The 23,061-nt window shown below is 60.1% G+C and overlaps 2 protein-coding genes across 3 annotated transcripts; one reads left to right on the top strand and one right to left on the bottom strand.

The window, feature by feature from the left end:
• Positions 1-9,138: 9,138 nt before the first annotated feature.
• LOC120499111 (proline-rich protein 2-like) lies at positions 9,139-11,787 on the bottom strand. Of its 2 annotated transcripts, none has more exons than XM_039702585.1 (3): positions 10,958-11,787; positions 10,556-10,748; positions 9,139-9,304 (listed from the first exon to the last, which is right to left on the bottom strand). In XM_039702585.1, the coding sequence occupies exons 1-3, from the start codon at positions 11,642-11,644 to the stop codon at positions 9,294-9,296; spliced, it is 891 nt and encodes a 296-aa protein (XP_039558519.1). In that variant the 5' UTR covers positions 11,645-11,787; the 3' UTR covers positions 9,139-9,293. The 2 variants fall into 2 exon arrangements, with proteins under 2 accessions (XP_039558519.1, XP_039558520.1); XM_039702586.1 differs by having other exon boundaries at positions 9,139-9,301.
• Positions 10,679-21,524, top strand: LOC120499110 (proline and arginine rich end leucine rich repeat protein). The gene is made up of 4 exons (XM_039702584.1): positions 10,679-10,698; positions 10,821-10,916; positions 17,401-18,352; positions 19,446-21,524. Exons 3-4 carry the CDS (start codon positions 17,416-17,418, stop codon positions 19,622-19,624), a joined length of 1,116 nt encoding a protein of 371 aa, XP_039558518.1. The 5' UTR covers positions 10,679-10,698; positions 10,821-10,916; positions 17,401-17,415; the 3' UTR covers positions 19,625-21,524.
• Positions 21,525-23,061: the final 1,537 nt, after the last annotated feature.

Below are 23,061 nucleotides of genomic sequence, written 5' to 3'. Positions count from 1 at the left end.
GGGTTGGGGGTGGATGGGGAGGGATGGGGATGGATTGGGAGGGATTGGGATGGATGGGGATCGATGGGGATGGATGGGGATCAATGGGGATGGAGGGGGATGGATTGGGATGGATGGGATGGGATGGGGATGGATGGAGAGGGATGGGGATGGATGGGGATGGATGGGAAGGGATGAGGGGATTGGGATGGATGGGGATCGATGGGGATGGATGGGGATCAATGGGGATGGAGGGGGATGGATTGGGATGGATGGGATGGGATGGGGATGGATGGAGAGGGATGGGGATCAGTGGGGATGGATGGGAAGGGATGAGAATGGGATGGGGATGGATGGGGATGGATGGGGATGGATGGGGATGAATGGAGAGGGATGGGGATCAGTGGGGATGGAGGGGGATGGATGGGGATGGATGGGGATGAATGGGGATGATCCCGGCAATGCTCCAGGAGCATCCCAGCCCCGCCGATGGCTCTGGGATATTCCAGCAACTCATCCCGGTCATTCCTTCTGTGATTTTTTTTCCCTCCAAGTGCTTTAAAGGGGGAAAATTCCCCTTTTGCCGTGGAGCTGCCTGAGGAAAGCCCTGCAGGATCCTCTCTCCCCGAGCTTCCCCTCAGGGAAATAACAGCGGGTTTTTGTTTTTCCCGACCTTTTCCAGCCGCGGCTGCTCAATAACGACAAATCCTGGGTAAATGTCTCCATCCAGGTGTGTTTAACCCCGAGCCAGCAGCAAAGGCCGGCCCGCTGGCACGGGAGACCCCCAGGTGTGGGATTGGGAATCACCCCCAAAATCCTGGCAGGATTTCAGATCCTCCTCCCGTGGCCACTCGGGAGGGGTGGGAAGGGTTTTTTCCTTGGGTTTGGACTCCATAAAAGTTTCATCCCTGGATGGTGCCAGGGATGATCCCAAGGGGGGCTCTCCTCACTCTCTGGGGGGTTTCCAGCATTTTCCTTGGCTCTGCCCCCCAAATCCACGAGGAAATCGCTGCCGTGCTGGCAGGGAAAGCCGCGGAGGCGCGGGGTTAATTAGCGAGCAGCCTAACGAGGTCTGGCACTCATTACACCCCCCCGGGCCAGGAAGCAGCTGCGCAGTGACGTGGCCGGTGCATGGGGGCCCCCCTGTCCCCCAGCCGGGCTCAGCACCCATGGGTGCGAGGGGACCCCCCCGGGCACCCCAATCCCAGGATTTGGGGAGCAGCTTCCACCCTCTCCTTGTGGGGACACCAGGGTGGGACCCCAGCCGTGTCCCCACTCTCCCTAAAGGGATGTCCCGTGGGATTTTGGGGCTGTCCCGCAGCCGGGAGAAAGAATCCCAGGATTATTTCCCTTGGAAAACACCTCGGAGATCCTTAGGAAGGGATGTGGGGCGGGTTTTGGGGCTGGTTCTGCTGACCCAGGGAAAGCTTTTCCTGGTCCCAGCAGGCCCCGGAGCCGCCCCGGGCGCTGCCTCTCCCCTCCCCGAGCGGGGCAGGGAATGCGCTGGAAAATCTCCGCGTTTCCTGCAGCTCCAGAGGCGCGAATGTTGCCCTTGGCCGCGGCTGAAGGAGCTTTTTGTCGGGAAAACGGCCGCGGGAAGGATTTGGAATCTCCTTCCAGGTTTCTCCTCCTGCCCTCCATCTTTTCCCAAACATGATCCCGGGGGATTTGCAGGGCTGGAGCATCACTGGGACAACCCCAAAGCCCAAATCCCTGCACTTCCAGCTCCTATCCAGCCTTTCCCCCCTTCCTGAGCTCCCTCCTCGCTCCTTCCCAGCCCTCCCAATTAAACGCTTCCGAGCGAGGCTGCTCAGAAGCTCCACAGCTCCAGAAATCCCAGCAGGTCGCCTCTGAGGAGAGCTTTCAAAGGCTTTCTCCACTCTCTGAGCTCTCAGAGCTCCCGGGTGGATGCAGGAATTCGGGGATGGGCACAGGGATAACAGAGGCACAGCACAGCCCAGGATTTTAGGGAATTCCAGGCTGAGATTCCAGCTCCCGGCCCCTCCTGCGTGGCTGGAGCCTGGGGTGCAGCTCCCAGGGACAGCCAGGACAGGGCTGGGCCATGGAAACCTCCCTTGATTGCATCTCTCATCCGGCTTTGGCTTCCACAGCTCCAGGAGGAGTTTGATCCCTGCCCCAGGAGGGCTCGGACACGTCCAGCTTTCCCTGCTGGGCTGTCTCCATGCTGGAAACCACGGAATCCTGGGGAGTTTCCAAGAGCTCCAGGCAGGAATGGAATTGTTCATGCTTGGAAATGTCAGGGCAGTTGGGTGGCAAGCAGCAGTGATTTTCATTGGAGCTGGATCTGCTGGGGTGGTCACCCATCCATCCATCCATGAATTCCCATCATCCATCCATCCATCATCCATCCATCCATCATCCATCCATCCATCATCCATCCATCCATCCATCCCTCTCCTGTGCCACCCCACAGGAGCAGAGGGCAGCAGGGGGCAGGGGGGTGAATCCCTGTGGAGACCTTTAGGATATTCCCGTGGGATCAGGGCGGTGTGTCCCTGCAGTGCCGGGCCCTGGCGGAGCCGGGGCTGCTGGCGCGACACCGCTGGACGGCTCCGCGTTTTTCCAGGCCCGTGTCCCGCTCTGTGCTCCTTCCCCGTGTTTTGATTTCCTATTAAAGCAGCGCTGCCTCATTTCCTCCCAGAAAAACACGGCTGGTGCAGGCCATGGACTCCTGCAGCCCGGGGCTGGAGCACACCCGGGGGGCACCCGCTGCCTTCTGCCCCCTCCTTCCCTCTGCCAGCCCCTCTGGGCGATGCTGGATCCCTTTCCAGAGGGAGATGGAATTCCAATTCCATCCCTCCAGCCTGCTGCTGCCTCCCCTTCCCTTCCAGAACCTTCCTTGTTCCGGGCCAGCCTGGGTGGATTTTTAAGGAGCGGGAACCAGCGCTGCTTTTCCAGCTGCTCCATCCCTTCCACCACCCCGGGGGCTGCGGGGAAGGCTCGGGAGCATCCCCAGGCAGGAGGGATCGGCGCTGGGAGGCCGCGGGAGCGGCTCCCGGAGCATCTGGAAGCGGCGCTGCGGATGCCTCGGGCATGAAAACACTTCCTGCGCCTCCACCTAGGGAGGGAGGGAGGGAGGGAGGGAGGTGTCGGGGCAGCAGCGGCTCCGGGACAGCCTGGATGGCAGCCGGGCCCTGTTGTTGTCCCGGGAAATGGGTGTTTATCCCCAGAACTGGGTGTTCACCCCCAGAATTGGGTGTTTATCCCCAAGAAAAGGATGTTCATCCCCAGAACCGGGTGTTTACCCCCAAAACCAGGAGTTCATCCCTAGAACAGGGTGTTAATCCCAAAACTGGGTGTTTATCCCTAGAACAGGGTGTTTATCCCCAGAACCAGGTGTTCATCCCCAGAACTGGGTGTCTATCCTCAAGAACAGGTTGTTCACCCCCAGAACTGAAAGTTCATCCCCAGAACTGAAAGTTCATCCCCAGAACCAGGAGATCATCCCCAGAACCAGGTGTTTATCCCCAAAACCGGGAGTTCACCCCCAGAACTGGGTGTTCATCCCCAGAACCAGGAGATCATCCCTAGAACAGGGTGTTCACTCCCAGAACAGGATTTTTATCCCCAGAAACTGTCTGTTTATCCCCAGAACTGGGTGTTCACCCCCAGAACCGGGTGTTTCCCTTGGGAAGTGAAAAAAGAAAGGGAAAACTCAGGATGAGGTGGCTTTGACACCTTGCCAAGCCCCAGAACTGGGTGTTCACCCCCAGAACCGGGTGTTTCCCTTGGGAAGCGAAAAAAGAAAGGGAAAATGTGGGATGAGACAGGTGCAGGTGGCTTTGACACCTTGCCAAGATTTCCTTGGAGCCTGAGGGCCACCAGGGTGAATTCCCAAGGGATTCCCAAGGGATGGGGCTTGCAGGGAGCTGGGAAAGGGGACGTGGCTGAGGCTGGGGACATCCAAGAAGAGGCATCTCAAACCCCTGAGCCCGGAATTCCCAGGGTGGGACGAGCAGTACCTGGGGGAAAGCGATGGGAGAGACCAAACACCCTGAGCTGCCCCAGCTCAGCTCCTTTGGGATGGAAATTTCCACCTTCAACCAGAAATTCCAGCAAAATTCCAACCCTGGGGAAAGTGGTGATGACCCAGGGAAGGTCTTGGAGCATTTTTGGGATTTGGGGACACCTGAGACTGCAGGGAGTGGCTCCAGGTGAGATTCGAGTTTTACCTGAAGGGGTTTTAGCCCAGCTGGGGGTCCACGGGCTGGGATTTGCTGTGGAAATCTCCATCCAAGGATTTTCAGGGCTCTGAAATCCCGGGAAGATGGAAAGTGCAGGTCTGGAGGTGGCCTGCAGGACCAGCTGTTTACTGGGCTCGGGGAACGGGGAGGAAATAACACAAAACCCTCCAAGGATGGCGGGCTGGGAGGATCTGCAAATTCCAGAGAGGACAGCAGGGTTAGAAAAATCCGCAGGAAGCACAAAGGTCCAGAAGTTGGGAAAAACGAGAAGCAAATCCATCTGGAAGGAGCCCTGGAACAGCCACGGAGCTGCGCGAGGTGCCCTTTTTTGGGAAGGGGCTCTGTGAGGTCTAATCCCAGCTCTCCCAGGGATTTTGGCAGCTCCTGTGGCTCTGCTTTGGGCTGAGCTCCGCCCAAACCCGGCAGGAGCCCCCCGAGCTGCCCCTGGTCCCTGGTGCAGCCTCGCAGTCCCACGGGTGCCAGCTGGGATTGCAATTCCCGGGATAAAAACGTTCCCTCGGCCCTCCCAGCCCGGCCCCGGGGCCAGGGGGGCACCTCGGGGGTGGAGGGGGGTCACAGTCCCCACTCCTGGGTTGTTGTCGCTGTCCCGGGGTGGGAAATATGGGTAAAAATCATGGAATTCCACAGCTGGAAGGTGGAATCTGCTCCCTGCTAGGCAAACCCCGATTAATTTGGGGTTTTTGGGATGAGGAGCTTTTCCCCTCCTCCCCTGACCCAGCTGCGCGAGGTGCCCTTTTTTGGGAAGGGGCTCTGTGAGGTCTAATCCCAACTCTCCCAGGGATTTTTCTTCTGCCCCACAAACCCCGGTGGGGCTCAGCACTTCCCAATCCCTGTGGGAATTCCCTGGAATGGGGGTGCTGGGATGCTCCAAGGGGGTGCCTGGAGCACCCCCACCCCTCTGGGCACCTCCAGGGAAGTGTCCCCTGCTGTGGGGTGGCCGAGGGTCACCAGGGACAGCAGGGAAGGTTTACAGGGGGAAACGGGGGAGGTTTAAGGGGGCTCCAGAAGATTAAAGTTGGATTAATTGGGCCTTAATGGTTCTGCCATAAATTCCTTCTGGGATCGCTCCCAGAGCTCCCTCGCTAATTAAACAACCTAATGAAGGGATTTGATTAAAGGCAGCGGAGTCGTTGTGGCCAGGTGCCTCACAGGAACCTGGGAATAAAAATTTGGGAATAAAACCTGTGAATACAGCCTGGGAAAGCTGATTCCTCGGGAGCTGAAGTGCTTTAAACGCTGATTTTGCCGTGATTAATTGCCCTGTTCCCTGTTTGTCACCTGAGGGGACAGCCCTGCCTGCGTGCCGAGGGCTGGAACCAGAGCCAGGCACGGAGCCCAGCGATCCCCTGGCTTTGTGGGGAGTAAATCCAGGGGTTTTTCCTCCAGGAATGCCGCAGTCGGGCTCGAGCTGCGAGCAGGGGGTGATGGATGCCCTGGGAAGGGCAGGAGCCAGGACTGAGGAGGCTCCAGCGCCGGCCTTGGCTCCCTCGGGTGGAGCTGGCCGGGCAGCCAGAGCTGCGGTAATTAACGGCACTAATTAAAATAATTACAGTGATTGATAGAGAGGGTGTTGAGAAGAGTAGGGAGAGGGGGGTCCGGGCTGGGCAGGGAGAGGGAAGGAGCAGCGGGAGGAGCGCGGTGACCTCTGCGGGGGGAGCGGCGATTGCTCAGCCCCGCCTGGGCCGGCCCTGAGTCAGCCGGGAGCGGGATTAAGCCCGGAGCCGGGACTAACCCCGGAGCCGGGACTAACCCTGGGGCTGGGACTAACCCTGGAGCTGGGACTAACCCTGTAACCGGGACTAACCCTGGAGCCGGGACTAACCCCGGAGCCAGGATTAACCCCGGAGCCAGGATTAACCCCGGAGCCAGGGGGAGCCGGGAGTAGAGGAAGCCGGGAGGGTTCCAGGCTTAGGAATCCTGCCCAAGCCTCAGGGATCCTGCTCCAGGCTCAGGGATCCCGCTCCAGGCTCAGGGATCCATTCCAGGCTCAGGGATGCTCAGGGATGATGGAGAGGCCCGGGAAGAAGGGCTGGGTATTTGGGATGGCTGGAATCTGCACCGAATTCCTCCTCCTCCTCCTCCCTGCGGATCCCTGTGCTGGGACAACAAAAGCCGAGCCCGGGATGAATTCCCGAACCCGGCGCAATCTCTGGGGCCGGGCCAGCCTTGCTGCAGCCCCCTCCCCACGCCGTTCCCGGCGGGTTTAGGGGCAGGGAAGGCGGGCAGGGCTCTGCTCCCCCTCCCAGCGCAGCCGGGGCGGGGGCAGCTCCCGCGGCCGCCTCGGACGCGATCATCGCGGTTCCGCCCCGGAATTCTTTTCCCCTTCGCTCATTCCCAACTCCGGAGCTTCTCCCGGAGCCAAGAGCTTCTCCGGAGCTCCGTCCCGGCCCTCTGGACGCGGCTGCGGCGTGCGGGGGCTGCCGGAGCTCCCGGCGGGGCTGGGCAGGAGCCGCTCCCGGCGGGGCTCGGGGGAAGCTGACCGCGATTTTCCAGCCTGGCACCACCCGGAACGCCCGGCAGAGCCCCGGCAAGGGCGGCACGGCCCCTTCCTGCCGCATCCTGCGGGAATGGAGCCACCCCGAACTGCCAGGCATCCTTTAGGGGGATCCCTGCGCCCCCCTCGTCCCTGCCCTGCCTGCCCTTCCCCTGGGCTTGGGGGGTTTTGCTGCCAAACTTCCCGAATTTGACATTTTCCAGCTTTTCCTCCTGTTTTTCCCCCCTTTCCCTTTCTAAAATTCAATTTTTTTAGCTCTCCAAAGGGAATTTTGAAGATCTGGCCCTCAGAAAGATCCAGAAATCCTCTGGGTTTGTGGCACCGAGTGGAGGCTCGGCTTGGGGCAGGGATAACACCAGGAATCCTCTCCCTGGGGCCAAACCAACATTTTAAACCAAATATTCCTGAGAAATCCAGGCCGGGATGTGGGGAAGGTGAGCCTGGTTTGGGGACAGCCCTTTGCTCTGGAAAATTCCCTTTCCTGAATCTCCTGGGGCTGGGATTGAGAGCTCCTGACACTTCCAGGGCTGGGATCCACAACTCCTGGTGTCCTGGGCTGTTCCCAGGCTGGGCTTGGCAATTCCTGTGTCCTGGGCTGTTCCCAAGGCTGGGATTGACAATTCCTGGTGTCCTGGGGTGTTCCCAGTAATTTATCCATGCAGGAAATCCATGAAAATCAGTTCCTGAGGAAGAGGCTGCCACACCTGACAGGAGTCACTGGCACGGTGGTCCATGAGGGGTTTGGGTTGGATGGAGAAAATGAAGATGGATGGAGAGGATGGAGATGGAGAGGATGGAGATGGAGAGGATGAAGGCTTTCCCTGTCTCCCAGCTGGAATGGTGGAGTCACAGCTCATGATGGGAATTCCCTGCTCCCACCCTGCCCTTGAACTCTAAGCTTGGGATGGCCAGAGTGACCAGAACATGGCCAGAGTGACCACGAAATGTCCAGAGTGACCAGGGAATGTCCAGAGTGACCATGGAATGTCCAGAGTGACCATGGAATGTCCAGAGTGACCATGGAATGGCCAGAGTTATCATGGAATGTCCAGAGTGACCACAAAATGTCCAGAATGACCAGGGGATGTCCTGAGTGACCAGGGGATGGTCACAGTGACCAGAACATGGCCGGATTGACCAGTGCTCCAACCTCCCCATCCCTGGTGGGACACACTGGCTCCACCAGGCCCCAAATTCCTCCATGTCCCCATTCCCACCTCCTTGGTCCCCCTGGCCATTCCCACTGTCCTGGTCCTGTCCCTCAGGAATGTCCAGAGTGACCATGGAATGTCCAGAGTGACCATGGAATGGCCAGAGTTATCATGGAATGTCCAGAGTGACCACAAAATGTCCAGAATGACCAGGGGATGTCCTGAGTGACCAGGGGATGGTCACAGTGACCAGAACATGGCCGGATTGACCAGTGCTCCAACCTCCCCATCCCTGGTGGGACACACTGGCTCCACCAGGCCCCAAATTCCTCCATGTCCCCATTCCCACCTCCTTGGTCCCCCTGGCCATTCCCACTGTCCTGGTCCTGTCCCTCAGCGTTCCCAAGCTCTGGACATTCCCTCTCCCACCTCTGCCGGACCCAAGAGGGCTTTGGCTCCAAACCAGGAAAAGGGGATCAACACCAGGATGGCTGAAAATCCACTCAGGGCCACCAGAACCGCGATGTCCCCAAGGCTGGGGACACAGCCCCGCTTTCCCTGCAAGAGCAGGGCTGGATTTTGCTCCAGACGTGGAAAAAACGATGCCCAGAGCCACGTCCGAGGGCTGAAAAATGTCAAAGGGCGCCTTTGAAGGTGGATCCGCTGCGGCGGGGAAAGAATTCCTGCAGGGAGCAAATTCAACAAAGTCCCCTGGCTGGGAGCAGCGCTCCCGGCACCAGCAGAGCCGCGGGGAGGGGTCGCTGCCTCCCGAATTCGGAGCTTTCCCGGGGCGGGGGCGGCTCCGGAGGTCGGGCAGAGCACGGAGAAGGTCTGGGATGCGCCACCTTTCCGTGCCTGGCGTCGCTTTAGTGCCAGGGACTGCCCTGTCTGGTGCCTCAATTTCTGCCTTTCCATGCCCGCCTGAGCAGCTGTGAGCTAGGAGGGGGGAAAAAATAAATAAAAATCCATAGAACACGTCCCCGTGGATTTGGGGATTTTTTGGACCGGTTTTGAAAGGAATTAGCATCAAATTCCTGCAGCATCTCCTTCCAAACAACATCTCCTTTCCCTATTGATCCTGGTCCTATTCCAGCTGGCAAACTCGAGCCTCCATCCCGGCTTTTTGTTTAAACAGCCTGGAATTCCTCCGTGGGTCCTCTCGGTGCCTTTTCCTGGCTCCCACCCCATCTACCTGCTGGATTTGAGGCTTGGGATCATCCTGCGAGGAGCAATGCCCTGGTTTGGGGGTGAAAGGAATTTTTATTGTGTTGGGAATAAATACATTTAAGGCAAAAGGGGCAGTGCAGAGAGGGGGATTTTGGGAAAAGCTCCGGTTTCTGCTGCCAGCCCGGCGTGGAAGTGCAGGAGCAGCCCCTCCTGGGTGGCTGCCAGCCCCTGGCACGGTCGGGATTGGGATTTCGAGGAGCCAGAGCAGCTCGGGTTTCACGGTCCTGCTGCAGATGGAGAGAGGGGGATGGTGGGGACGGACGGAGGAGACCCCAGATCCCAAATCCCGGGGATTTTGGGACAGGGATGGATGTGGGAGGGCAATTCCTTGGGCTGGGGGGCTCCTGTGCCCCCCTGGATCCCAAATCCCGGGGATTCCAGGATCGGGATGGATGTGGGAGGGCAATTCCTGGGTCGGCTGTGCCCCTCTAGATCCCAAATCCCGGGGATTCTGGGACAGGGATGGATGTGGGATGACAATTCCCAGGGCTGGGGGGCTTCTGTGCCCCCTTGGATCCAAAATCCCAACGATTCTGGGACAGGGATGGATGTGGGATGGCAATTTCTTGGGTTGGGGGTCTCCTGTGCCCCACTGGATCACAAATCCCGGGGATTCTGGGGTAGGGATGGATATGAAAAGGCAATTCCCAGGGCTGGGGGGCTCCTGTGCCCCCCTGGATCCCAAATCTTAGGGATTCCGGGATCGGGAAGGATGTGGGAGGGGGATTCCCAGGGCTGGGGGGGCTCCTGTGCCCCCCTGGATCCCAAATCCCAGGGATTCTGGGGCAGGGATGGATGTGGGATGACAATTCCCAGGGTTGGGTGGCTCCTGTGCGCCCCCAGGACCCCTCAGAGCTCTGAGCACTCAACAGGTCCCGGGTTCTCTGAGCCCCTCGTGTTCAAAATGTCCCTTCTGGAGCAGGAATGTCCCCCGAGCCCTCCTGGCCGTGTCCCCTCTGCGCGCTGCTGTGTTCCAGCCAGGAAAACCCAGTGTCCCCTGGGCAGGGACACTCTGCTGCCACCACCGTGCCACCCCCAGCCTGTCCTCACGGAGTGCCACCAGGATTTACATCAAAGCTCATCCCTGGCAGCAAAGCACCCCCTGCACCCCATTTCCAGGTTCCTGTGCCCTGAGGGGCCGGGAATGGGGATGTGGGACAGCCGGGAATGGGGATGTGGGACAGCCGGGAATGGGGATGTGGGACAGCCGGGAATGGGGCTGTGGGACAGCAGGGAATGGGGCTGTGGGACAGCCGGGAATGGGGATGTGGGACAGCCGGGAATGGGGCTGTGGGACAGCAGGGAATGGGGCTGTGGGACAGCCGGGAATGGGGATGTGGGACAGCCAGGAATGGGGATGTGGGACAGCGGGAATGGGGATGTGGGGACAGCAGGGAATGGGGATGTGGGACAGCCGGGAATGGGAATGGGGCTGTGGGACAGCCGGGAATGGGGCTGTGGGGACAGGGGACACCCACCCTCCGCCAAACTCCATCCCGCTCCTGGGAAAGCGGAGCCGGCGGCGAGGGCAGGGCCTATTCCGTGATTAATTAGCTTTGTTTTGAAACAAGGAGCTGCCTCCGCAGCAGCAGCAGGAGGAAGAGGAGGAGGAGGAGGAGGAATTGTTGCCGAGCGCCAGAGCCGCGTGTGCGCCGAGCCCGCCGCGCTCGGCTGCCAGAGAAAGACGTGATTGTTGTCAGCGTGCCTCGCTCGCAGGGCGGGGATTCCCCGCCAGGAGCAGGTGGAGGAGGTGGAGGAGGAGGAGGAGGGAGAGAGAAGCCAGAGAAAAACTTGTCTTGGGGATTAATAGGAGGCAGGAGGAGGGAGAGGTGCGCACAGGTAAGCTCTGGGCAGGTGTTCCCCCCCCAGGCTCTGCTCACCTTGCCTGAGCCTCGCAGCGATGCTCCTGCCCTCTCCGGCCTCCCTCGCACCCCCAAAAACATCTGCTCTCCCTCTTTCCCCCCTCTCCTCTCGGTTCCTCTGTCCTGCAGCGCTCTGGAGTCTTTGTTCTTTCTCTGCTCCGCTTCCAGGAGTTGCTGGGGTGCAGGAGGGGGTTGGGGGGTCGCAGGGAAGCGGGGGGGTGTGACAGCGCTGCGGCCACTGCCAGGCGCTTTCGGGGGGACATGAAGTGCCCTTTGTGTGCCCCCCACACCCCGAACCCCAGCACGTTTGGCTCTGCAGCCAAACTGGGGGCGCTGGGGGTCGGAACTGGGGGAGCCGGGGGGGCCATGGCCAGGACAATCCCTGCCTTGGGAAGCAGGAGGGAAAACAAGCGAGGAAAGGGAGAGGCTGAGGGGAGGAGGGCCCCCCCCCCGGGGGACAGAAATGCCACCAGGAGCCTGCGGGGACATCGGGGCACCCTGTCCTGCCTGGGGGGGGCTCTGGGGGGCTGCTCCCATCTCCCCGTGCTGGGGTAGGAACAGGGAATTTCGGACGGGAGCGGAGCGGGGTGGGGGCGAGCAGCCCGACAGCTCCGGGGCAGCTCCCAACGAGCTCCCCTCTGCCCAAAATGTAGGGGGCAAAGCCTTTCTTTCCAGCCTGGGTCGCACCGAGCATTCCCTGGGCATGTAATCCCACTTTTCCTGCCCGGAGCCAGCTCAGCTCCAGGTGGGCGGGGAGGTGCAGCCCCCTCCCCGCGGGGGTCCCTCTCGGAGCCGGCTCTTTGTCCTCGCTCGGCCAGGAGGAACAAGCGGGAAGTGATGTTCGCCGAAATCTTGGGAAGGAGAAAAAAAAAAAAGTTTTGTTACTTGGAAGAGGCTGATCCCAAACCTGCCCTTGCCCGCCGGCTGGAGAGGTTTGGGGGAAAGCAGCTCCAAAGCAAAACATGGGAATTCATCCCCGTGCACGTGAGGGCTTGGGAGAGTCCCTGGGATCCTGGGGTCCTGAGATCCTGCAATCCTGGGATTCTGGGATCCTGCAGTCATGGGATCCTGCAATCCTTGGGATCCTGGGATTCTGGGATCCCATAATCCTTGAATCTGCAGTCCTGGGACTCTGGGATCCTGTGATCATGGGATCATGGAATCACGGGTTCCTGGGATCCTGTGATCCCGGGATCAGGGGATTCTGGGATCCCACAATCCTGGAATCCTGGGATCCTGCAATCCTTGGGATCCTGGGATTCTGGGATCCTAGAATCCCGGGATCCTGCAGTCTTTGGGATCCCGGGATTCTGGGATCCCGCTATCCCGGCCCTGCCCCGTGTGGCCCCCAGGCCATCCCAGCGCCGCGCCCCGGGCAGCGCAGCGCCCTTTCCTGGGACAGCCAGAATGCGGGAATTGCGTCCCTGCTCCCCGGGGAATCAGCGCTTCCCGCCCGGGAAGAGATCAAAGCGCAGCCGTGGGAGGTTTCCCTGCCCTTGGAAGAGGAGGAGGAGGAGGGGATGAGGCGTCGGGGCCGCTTCCCAGCCCGGGGGAGAAGCGGAGCGGGCGAGGCGGCTGCTCGGGGTGGGGAGCGCGGCGTGTGTGGGGTCCGGGCCCGCGGCGCTTTGGCAGCCAGGAGCCGCTTTTGTCCCTGCCCAGCGTTCCCGCTGCGTGCGGCAGCGGGACCCGAGCCGGGAGCGGCGCTGGGAAGGGCCGGGACACGGGGAGGGAGGAATTGAGGAGACAGAGAGCAGCGGGAAGGTGCTCCCGGCCAGGGCCGCCTTCCCACGGGCGCTGCCGCGGGAGGAGGGAGCGGGGGACGGGGTGAGGTTTTGGGGAGGATCCCGGGGACCAGGGAGCAGAGGAAGGGATGAGATTTTGGGAAGTATCCCGGGGACCAGGGAGCAGGGGATGGGATGAGCTTTTTGGGAGGATCCCGGGGACTCTGTGAGTAGGGGAAGGGATGAGCTTTTGGGGAGGATCCCGGGGATCAGAGGAAGGGATGAGCCCTTGGGGAGGATCCCGGCGGTTCTGGGGATCAGGGAGCAAGGGAAAGGATGAGCCTTTGGGGAGGATCCGGGGGACTCTGGGAGCAGAGGAAGGGATGAGCTTTTGGGGAGGATCCCAAGGACTGTGGGAACCAGGGAGCAGGGGATGGGATGAGCTTTTGGGGAGGATCCCGGGGATTCTGGGAGCAGAGGAAGGGATGAGCATTTGGGCAGGATCCCGGGGACTTGTGGGGACCAGGGAGCTGGGGAAAGGATGAGCTTTTGGGGAGGGTCCCGGGGACTCTGGGAGCGGAGGAAGGGATGAGCATTTGGGAAGTATCCCGAGGACTGTGGGGACCCAGGAACAGAGGAAGGGATGAGCATGTGAGGAGGATCCCGGCGGCTCTGGGGACCCTCGTGGCACACAGGAGCCCCGCGCTGCTGTCGCCGTGTCCTGGCTGAGCCCTGGCGGTGTCACCGCTCCCTGCACGGACTCAGCGCCATCCCAGCGGGAATGCGGCAGGACCCAGCCCCGGCTCGCTGGGAGAGGGCTGGGAAAGGGCGAGAACCGCGGGGTTGTTCCACCAGGGCTGCGCTTCCCGAGGGACCCCGGCTGCCCTCCCCCTTTTCCACGATTCCCAGCGCTCCAGAGGCGCTGGATGACGAGCTCCGGGCTGGGTCGGGCTCTCGCAGAGACACGAGCCGCGCCAAGGAAGGAGCTTTGCCCGATCCTGGTGGTTATTTTTATCTTGCTCTCCTTGTTCTGCTCCGACATTCCCGTTCCCAGGCTGGAAGGGGGCTTTTCCCCCACCAGGGATGATGGGGATTGCGGGAATGTGTGAGAGGAGCTAACAGCGAGCTGGAAAGCGGCCCTACTCCAGCCACGCAGCTTTTCCTGCCTCTCCCAGAGTTAAAATTCCCTTTATCCCTCTGCGGGAGCGGGATGTTGGACACACACCCGCATCCAGCTGCTGCCTGTCCCCTCCCCGCTGCAGGAGGCACCCGAGCGACACCGCGGGGACCCTGCGGGTGACAAATCCCCCGCGGTGACCTTTGCACGGCTCCCTGTCGCCCCGGGGTGGCGGCTTCTCCCTGCCCTTGGCGCCCGTCCCGGGGCTGGCAGCCAGCGCTGCTGGAGCCGGGGCTTGCTGGGATGCAGGGAAGAGAAACTATGCGCAAAGCAAACCCCCGTGGCATTCGGGGCTGGAATTTACAGCTGTTGCACTGGGGTTTTTTGGGGTTTTTTTTGTCCATTGTAACCGGGATGGCTGAGGAAGCAGCTGCCTCCTTCTGGGAAAAACCCCGGGATCTGCCGGGTGCCTCGGCCTCGCAGCCAGGCCGGGCTCAGGGAGGTGTCAGCGCTGGTTTTGTCCATGAATTGAGCCTTTTTTCCAGGCCAGGCCGTCGGTTTCCTGAATTCCTGCGTTGCTCCATGACTTAACTTTGTTCCAGTGGCACGGATTCCTTGTGGGCAGCTGGAGCTGGGGAGGCTGGCAGGGCAGGGCTGTGCTGGGGCTCCGCTGGGATCGGCGGGGGGGATTTGGGAATTCTGCTCCTGGCATTCACACCAGTAAATCCAACCGCATGGAGAACAGGCTTCGGCTTTTCCAGATCCTGGGAGAGCTGCCTCGGAGTCTTCCAGCAATTGTGATGTTGTGGTGGTGTCACATCCCTGGTTTTTTTTTTGGGAATGTCACTGCTTTCCTGCAGTTTGCTTGGAAGTGGCTCCCGCTTTCCCCAGGCAAGCTGGGGAGCAGCACCAGGGAAGGGTGGTGGCAGTGCCACAGGGCTGGGACAGTCCCCGCGGGGATGGGGGTGGATACAATGGGAGTTGTCAGTCCCCGCTGCTGCCCCTCCGTGCCCACAGAATTCCACGGGATGCTGTCACTCCCCAGCCGGGATTCCTGGCTCGGGTGGCTGCTCCCTCCCTGTGCCGAGCCCCCAAACCTCTGGGATGTCAGACCCTCGTGGGGAGGGGACGGGGCAGGCTTGGAGGGGTGACAACGCTGCCCTGTCCCCCACCCTGCTGGGACATTGCTGGGGGGCCTGGGTGGATCCGACACCTGGATCACAGCGTGTCCTGCCTGGAATGTTGAGTCCTGCCTGGAATGTTGAGTCCTGGATGGAAGGTCACCTCCCAGCTGGAATGTCATCTCCCAGCTGCTCCCTCCCTCTGCACCGGGCCAAGCTCAGACCTCAGCCCCTGCCACTTCCTCGGGAGTTTATGGGGGTTAAAATCCAGGTTCTGGAGCAGGGGAGAGGCCCCTTGTAAAGCTCTGGGATGCCACGGAAAGCTTTGGGAGTGAGATCCACGTGCTGTGGCCGGGGAAGGAGCAGGATGCTGACGGAATGGGGAGGGCACTGCACAAACAGCAGAGCCCTGTCACGGATTTTCCCATTTTCCAGACCCTGAACCCAGAGTGCAGGGACAGGATCGCATCCATCCCCAAGCAGGAGCTGCTGCAGCTCTGCTGGGCTCGGGATCCGGCAGCTCTGGGCTCTGCCGGCTCCTTCCTTGCTCCTCCCTTCCCCCAGCGAGATGCCAGAGCCCTGATGGAAAGCAGCCGGCCCGGGAGGCGTGCGGGGTTAACCAGAGCCAGATGGGAGCCGGGAGGAACGGGCCGGGCCTGCAGGAGGGGCCGAAACGGGACCTTTTCCTGCAGAAATTCAACTCCTTGGAGCCCCAGGAAAGCTGGGATGGCTGCAAAGGGAGCTGGGGCTGGCAGAGTGGCCCTGGAGAGGGTGGCCCAGGGGGTCCCTGCAGTTCCTGGGGGCTTTTCTCCCTCCAGGGGTGATGGAAATTGAGGGTTCCAGGCATGAGGAGAGCTGGCAATGCCTGGAAAGGGAGGACAGGCAGTGAATCCCACTCTGCTGTGCTGGATGGGAGAGCTGGAAGTGCTGGATTTCCTCCCAAAATTGGCACCAGCAGCTCCAGCACCTCCAAAGGCTTCTCCCATCTCAGCAGTGCTTTCCTGTCCATTTCCCTTCCTCCTCTGGTTTCCCTCATTTCCTCCCTCTCCTCCATCTCCCTCTCCTTCCCGCCCTCCCTCTGCCTTGCTCTGATCCTGCCAGGTGACGAATCCATCTGGGAGAAGCCTGGTGAGCCCCGGGGTCCATTCCCAGGAATCCCACCCCGATCCCAGCCTGCTGCAGCTGTGGGAGCACCCAAACCCCACTGCACGGGCTCCTCTGCTGGATCCCTCCTCCCTCGGGGCAGCAGCCGCGGAATTCCCAGGAAATCTGGCGAGGATGAGGAAGGAGCTGCTGTTCCAGGCGGAACAGGGGTGGGACAGCGTGAGCAGCACCCAGAGAGGAGGGAGAGGTGGCCTGGGATGGTGTCCAGGAGAAATTTCCTGGCTTGGGGCACACAGATCTCACCTGACCCCTCCCAATGTCCCGCTGTGACTCTTCCCAAATGGTCAGCGGGGCTGGAGGGGTTCCCTGGGCAGCAAGGGGAGCTGTGGATCCAAACCCTGCGGTGTTCCCACTTTGGGAATGCCCTTTTCATCCCAGGGCCTGGCAGAGGGGCTGTTCCTCACCCAGAGCCGTCCATCTCTCCTGCCCCGTTCAGCTCTGCCAGATTCCTGGGGCTTTCCAGAGGAAATTTCCTGTGGAATCTCTAATTTGCTGACTGCCAAACGAAGCCAAACCCATCCAGGAGTCTGAAGGGCTGATCCATCCTTTGGGAAGAGAGGATGGAAGGTCCAGGCACTGCGGGGTGGAAAAATGAAATTAAAACCCAAATTAAAAAAACAAACAAAAACAAACAACAACAACAACATTCCCCATGGATAACGCTGAGGCAGGAGAGGAATTCCATGGATAATGGTGGATGAGAGAGGAATTCCATGGATAATGGTTGATGAGAGAGGAATTCCATGGATAATGTGAGGCAGGGCAAGGAATGCCATGGATAATGGTGAATGAGAGGGATCCCACGGATAACAGTGAGCCAGAGGGATCCCATGGATAATGGTGGGGCAGGGAGAAGAATCTCATGGATAATGATAGGCCAAGGAGAGGAATTCCATGGATAATGTGAGATAGGGAAAGGAATTCCATGGATAATGATGAATGAGAGAGCGATTCCATGGATAATGGTGAATGAGATGAATTCCATGGATAATGGTGAATGAGATAGAGATTCCATGGATAATGGTGAATGAAAAAGGGATTCCATGGATAATGATGAATGAGATGAATTCCATGGATAATGGTGAATGAGATAGGGATTCCATGGATAATGGTGAATGAGATGAATTCCATGGATAATGTGAGGCAGGGAGAAGGATTCCACGGACAACAGCGAGCCAGGGACAGGGGCCTCAGAGACCCCAGCCCGGTGGAGGGGCTGCATTGGAAGACGACTCCCAGTGGGAAGGGGACAGGAGTCAGGGAATGGATAAACCCCCGCGTGCCAGCGGTGGGGAGGCGACAATTCCTCAACCCACCCCTCTCCTGGTGTCCCTGCAGGAAAGCACCCGGACCATGAAGGCGGCCCTGGCGTTCCTGCTCCCGCTGGCGCTGGCGCTGGCGCCCGCGGCGAGCGCCCAGCGGCGCAAACCCCCCCGCAGGCCCACCCGGCCGCCCGCGCCCTTCGAGGAGCCCGCGGAGCCCACGGAGCTGCCCCCTCCCCTCCCTCCGGGCCCGCCGTCCGTCTTCCCCGACTGCCCGCGGGAGTGCTACTGCCCGCCCGACTTCCCGTCGGCGCTGTACTGCGACAGCCGCAACCTGCGCACGGTGCCCGTCATCCCGCCGCGCATCCACTACCTGTACCTGCAGAACAACTTCATCGCCGACCTGCCCGAGGAGTCCTTCCGCAACGCCACCGGCCTCAAGTGGGTCAACCTGGACAACAACCGCATCCGCAAGGTGGACAGGAAGGTGCTGGAGAAGCTGGAGAACCTCATCTTCCTCTACATGGAGAGGAACCAGCTGAAGGAGGTGCCCGCCTTCCTGCCGCCCAACCTGGAGCAGCTGCGGCTCAGCAGGAATCAGATCTCCAAGATCCCCGCCGGCGTCTTCAACAAGCTGGAGAACCTGGTGCTGCTGGACCTGCACCACAACAAGCTGAGCGACGGCGTCTTCAACAAGAACACCTTCAAGGGGCTCAAGAACCTCATGCAGCTCAACCTGGCCCACAACATCCTGAGGAAGATGCCCCCCGGCGTGCCCAGCGCCATCCACCAGCTCTTCCTGGACAGGAACAACATCGAGGACATCCCCAGCGATTATTTCAAGGAGTTCCCCAACCTGGCTTTCATCCGGCTCAACTACAACCAGATTTCGGATAAGGGGCTGCCCAAAAATTCCTTCAACCTCACCAACCTGCTGGTGCTGCACCTGGCCCACAACAAGCTCACCAACGTGCCCTTCATCAGCCCCAAGCTGGAGCACCTCTACCTGAACAACAACTCCATCGAGAGTGAGTCCCACGGGGGGTTTGGGGGAGAAAAAACCTTGGGAAGGTTTTTCTGAGGAGCAGGAAAGGCTGGGGGCAGTGACAGGGCTGGAGCGGGATTCCTGGATGTTTTTTTTGGGAAGCTGGGGCCGGCTCGGCAGGTTCCGGGGGTGGGATGTTCCCTTTTCTCTCTGGAATGCCACCGCATCCCTCTCTGCGCTGCGGAGGAACGTGACCTACTTCACTCCTGATCAAAAACCAGATTTTCCCTCCTGCTGGGGCTTTGAACAGCCTGGGATTGTCCCTTTTGGTGGCAAAACAACCCCACTTTGGAGGGGGTTCAAAAATCCCTGTCCACATTCCCTTTTCCCTAACCCTCATCCCGCTCTTCCTCTCCACATTCCCTTTTCCCTGACCTGAATTCCACTGTTCCTCCTGCCCACATTCCCTTTTCCCTGACCCACATTTCACTGCTCCTCCTGTCCACATTCCCTTTTTCCCTAACCCTCATCCCACTGTTCCCCCTGACCCCATTCCCTTTTCCCTAACCCTCATCCTGCTCTTCCTCCTGCCCACATTCCTTTTCCCTAACCCGTATCCCTCTCTCCCTTCTCTCCACATTCTCTTTTCCCTATCCCACTGCTCCTGCTTTCCACATTCCCTTTTCCCTCACCCGCATCTCACTCTTCCTCCTGCCCCCACTCCTTCTTCCCTGACCCGCATCCCTCTGTTCCTTTTCTCCGCATTCCTGTTCCTCCTTTCCCTATCCCACTGCTCCTCCTCTCCACATTCCCTTTTCCCTCACCCGAATCCCACATTCCTTTTACTCCATTCCCTTTTCCCTGACCCTCATCCCGCCCTTCCTCCTGCCCACATTCCCTTTTCCTCACCCGCCTCCCGCTTTTCCTCCTGCCCACATTCCTTTTTCCCTGACCCGCATCCCTCTGTTCCTTTTCTCCGCATTCCTGTTCCTCCTCTCCACATTCCCTTTTCCCTATCCCGCTGCTCCTCCTCTCCACATTCCCCTTTCCCTGACCCTCATCCCTCTCTTCCTCCTGCCCACATTCCAGCCCCGCATTCCCTCACCCTCACCCCGCGGTGTCTCCTGTCCCCGCAGAAATCAACGGCACGCAGATCTGCCCCACCTCGCTGGTGTCCATCCAGGATTTCTCTCCCTCCGACCTGGACAGCGTCCCGCGGCTCCGCTACCTGCGGCTGGACGGGAACCTGCTCAAGCCGCCCATCCCTCTGGACCTGATGCTGTGTTTCCGCCTGCTGCAGTCCGTGGTGTTTTAGCCCCGTCGCGCCTCTCCCAGCCCGGCTTCGCTCGGACGTTTCACCCCCGGCGGGTTTGACACGTGGGACCCTCTCTCCTCCCTCTCCCCCGCTCGCCCCCCGCCTCCATCCCTCTCCCCGTTGGTTCCCGCTTTTCCTGCCCTGCGGGGACACCCGCGGCTCCTTGGGGACCGCTCTGAGCAGGACAGCGCCGTGTCCCCGCCGGTCGCAGCGCCCTGTCCTTGTCCCCCAGGCCCAGCCCGGAGTGGCTCCGTCTCTCCCTTGGAGCCCCGCGGGGTTCGGGGGGCTGGGGTCGGTCCGGATGGGGTTCAGGCGTGTCCCTGCTCCTGGGGAACCATTCCCGGTGGGGTTTGGAGCTGGGATGGGATGAGCTGAGGGTGGTGGGACCCGTGGAAGTGAGGAGGATGGACAATCAGGCCATCCCAGGGGGTGGGGACACTCCTGTCACCCTTTGGCTCCGCGTTTCTCTGGAGGAGGAGGAGGAGGGTCTAAATCCCTCCCCGGGCAGGAGCAGACCCCGCCCGGCTTCAAATCCCCCATCCCAGCATCCCCCCACCCATGGGGCCACAGCCCCATCCAAATCCTGAATCCACATCCATGGGGCCACAGCCCCATCCCAAAATCCTGAATCCACATCCATGGAGTTACAGCCCCATCCAAATCCTGAATCTACATCCATGGGGCCACAGGCCCATCCAAAATCCTGAATCCTTCCATGTAAAATCTGGGATCAAGAGCCACAGCCCCATCCCAAAATCCTGCACATTTCCCTGTAAAATATTATGATGTAGTGACACATATATGGGATCACAGCCCAATCCCAAAATCCTACACCTTTCCCTCTAAAATCTGGGATTCAGGGACACATCCATGGGGCCAGAGCCCCATCCCAAAATCCTGCACCTTTCCCTGTAAAATCTGGGATGCAGGGACACTTCTGTGGGGTCACAGCCCCATCCCAAAATCCTGCACATTTCCCTGTAAAATATTATGATGTAGTGACACATATATGGGATCACAGCCCAATCCCAAAATCCTACACCTTTCCCTCTAAAATCTGGGATTCAGGGACACATCCATGGGGCCAGAGCCCCATCCCAAAATCCTGCACCTTTCCCTGTAAAATCTGGGATGCAGGGACACTTCTGTGGGGTCACAGCCCCATCCTGCATCCTTCCCTCTGAGATCTGAGGATTCAGGGCCACGTCCACGGCTCAGTTTCTCTCTGGAGCCAATCACACATGGCTGGGTTTTGCCTTTTTTTATCAGAAATAAAAGGAAGGGAGAAGAAAAGGGAAGAATCATCCTTTGGAAGGGCTATTTTTATCCCTGCTCTTCCCCGTCCCCACATGTATCGCTTCCCCCTCCCATAGCTGTACCTGCATTTATAGGGTGTCCGGGTTTAGGGGGGATTATTCTCTTCTTTTCTTCCCGAGTCTCAGGATTTGGATTTAAAGGCCGAGCATTAGAAAGGAGGAAAAAAAAAAAAATCAAAATCCAACTGCAATGAGCATTAAATAAGCCAAAGAAAGCTCCTTTGTGTCCAGCCAGCAGAGCTGACCCTTCCCAGGACGGGCACGGACGGGCACCGTGTCCTTCCCCTGCAGCTGGCACAGGGATGCTCCCCTTCTCCCATTAATTAACACCTCCTGCTCATTAAGGAGGCTTTCCCCTGATGCTAAAATCTGCTTTGCAGCTCTCCCTGCAGTAGGGTGGGACAGGTTTCAGCCCTAAACCCGGACAGAGCCCCTGGATTTATATATATTTATATCTGATGTGTATATAGACTGGTAGAATGTACAGATATTCCTAAAGCCACGTGCTCCTCCCCACCCGGCAACTTTATGGGGTTTTCACTCCCACTCCCTGCAGCAGTGGAAATAAAATCATTCACAAGGGACCCGAGCCTCTCCCTGGTCCATCCTCGCCTTCATCCCGCAGCAAAATTTTCCTTGCCTGGGGAATTGGGTGGAATGGCTCTCCCAATGTTTTTGGGGTTTTTGGGCTTGGGGTTTTGGCTGGAGTGATGCTGAATTTGGGAATGAAGGGATTCTTGGCCGGGATGGAATTCCCAGAGAATCCCTGGATTCCAAGGGCTGGGCTGGAGCAGCCTGGGCTCGTGGGAGGTGTCCCTGCCCATGTAGTGGGATAGGGTTAGACCCCAAACCCAGGAACTTTATGGGGTTATGAAGGAATTCTTGGCTGGGATGGAATTCCCATAGAATCCCTGGATGCCCCTGGATTCCACGGGCCAGGCTGGTGGGAGGTGTCCCTGCCCATGGGGTGGGACAGGATTGGACCCCAAACCTTGACCCCAAAGCAGGGTTTGAGGGGCTGGGCTCACAGCCCTGGGGTCCAGGCCAGGCTCCCGCCCCACGTCCCCTCCCTAACGAGCATCCCTGCTAATTAGGAGAGGCTCGTCTTGGCTGCAGCTCCCGGGGCTGTCACCCCAGCAGAAGGTGACACCCAACACTGGGGGGGGTGACAGCCACGAGCGCCCAATCCCTGGGGGATCCAGCCCCTCCCCAGCACTGGGAGCAGCGGCTGAGGAGCCCCCACCCCTCTAACCCCACTAATGAGGGGGTCCCCGTGACCCCAGAGAGCAGCTTCCCATGCTGCCAGCCCCAACCCAGTCCCAAAAGGTTTTAGGGAGCAGCTTTGGGGTGCTCTTTGGGATCCTTCAGCTCTGGGGATCCAACTGCCCAGGGGACCCCACTGTCCTTTGGGACCCCTTCATTCCCAGGATCCCCTTCATTCCCAGGGTCCCCTTCACCCTTTGGGATCCTTCACCCCAGAGAACCCCACTGTCCAGGGGACCCCATTGTCCTTTGGGACCCTTCATCCTTAGGGACCCCTTCATTCCCGGGGACCCCTTCACCCCCGGGACCCCTTCACCTTTTAGGACCCTTCACCCCCGGGGTCCCCTTCATTCTTGGGGCCCCCTTCAGCTTTTGGGACCCCAGGGAACCCCATTTCCCAGGGGACCCTGGGCCACCCCCCTTTCTCCCCCCCAGCCCCCCCGGCTCACACCGGCCCTGTCCCTAATGAGGGGCTTAATGAAGATTAACGGGGGGGCACACGGCGGGGGCTGGGGGGCTGCGGGAGCCGCCGGTGCCCTCGGGGGGCTGGGGGGCTGCGGGGGTGTCCCCGGCCGCCCCCCGAGCAGATGGGAGCGCCGGGAGGGTGGGCGGTGCGCGGGGGGCGAGGCGCCGCTGGCGACGGGAACATTTTCGCGGCCGTGGGTGGGTGGGTGGGCACGAGGCTGCCCGGGGGGCGCTGCCGCGCTCGCCCTGCCCCTCCTGGGGTGTGCCAGCCCCCCAGCCAGGAGGGTCCGGGGCCCCCCGAGCTGAGCTCTGTCCCCGGGGACACGGGGGGGCGCGGGGGGGTTTCACACCCTGCCCCGGTGAGGGGAGCAGTGCTGAGCACCCCTTGCACCC

This window comes from Passer montanus, unplaced genomic scaffold (assembly GCF_014805655.1).
Source record: "Passer montanus isolate IOZ18808 unplaced genomic scaffold, ASM1480565v1 scaffold157, whole genome shotgun sequence".
Lineage (NCBI taxonomy): Eukaryota > Metazoa > Chordata > Aves > Passeriformes > Passeridae > Passer > Passer montanus.
The sequence above is the reverse complement of the archived record's forward strand: the minus strand, read 5'-3'. Positions and strand labels throughout refer to the sequence as shown.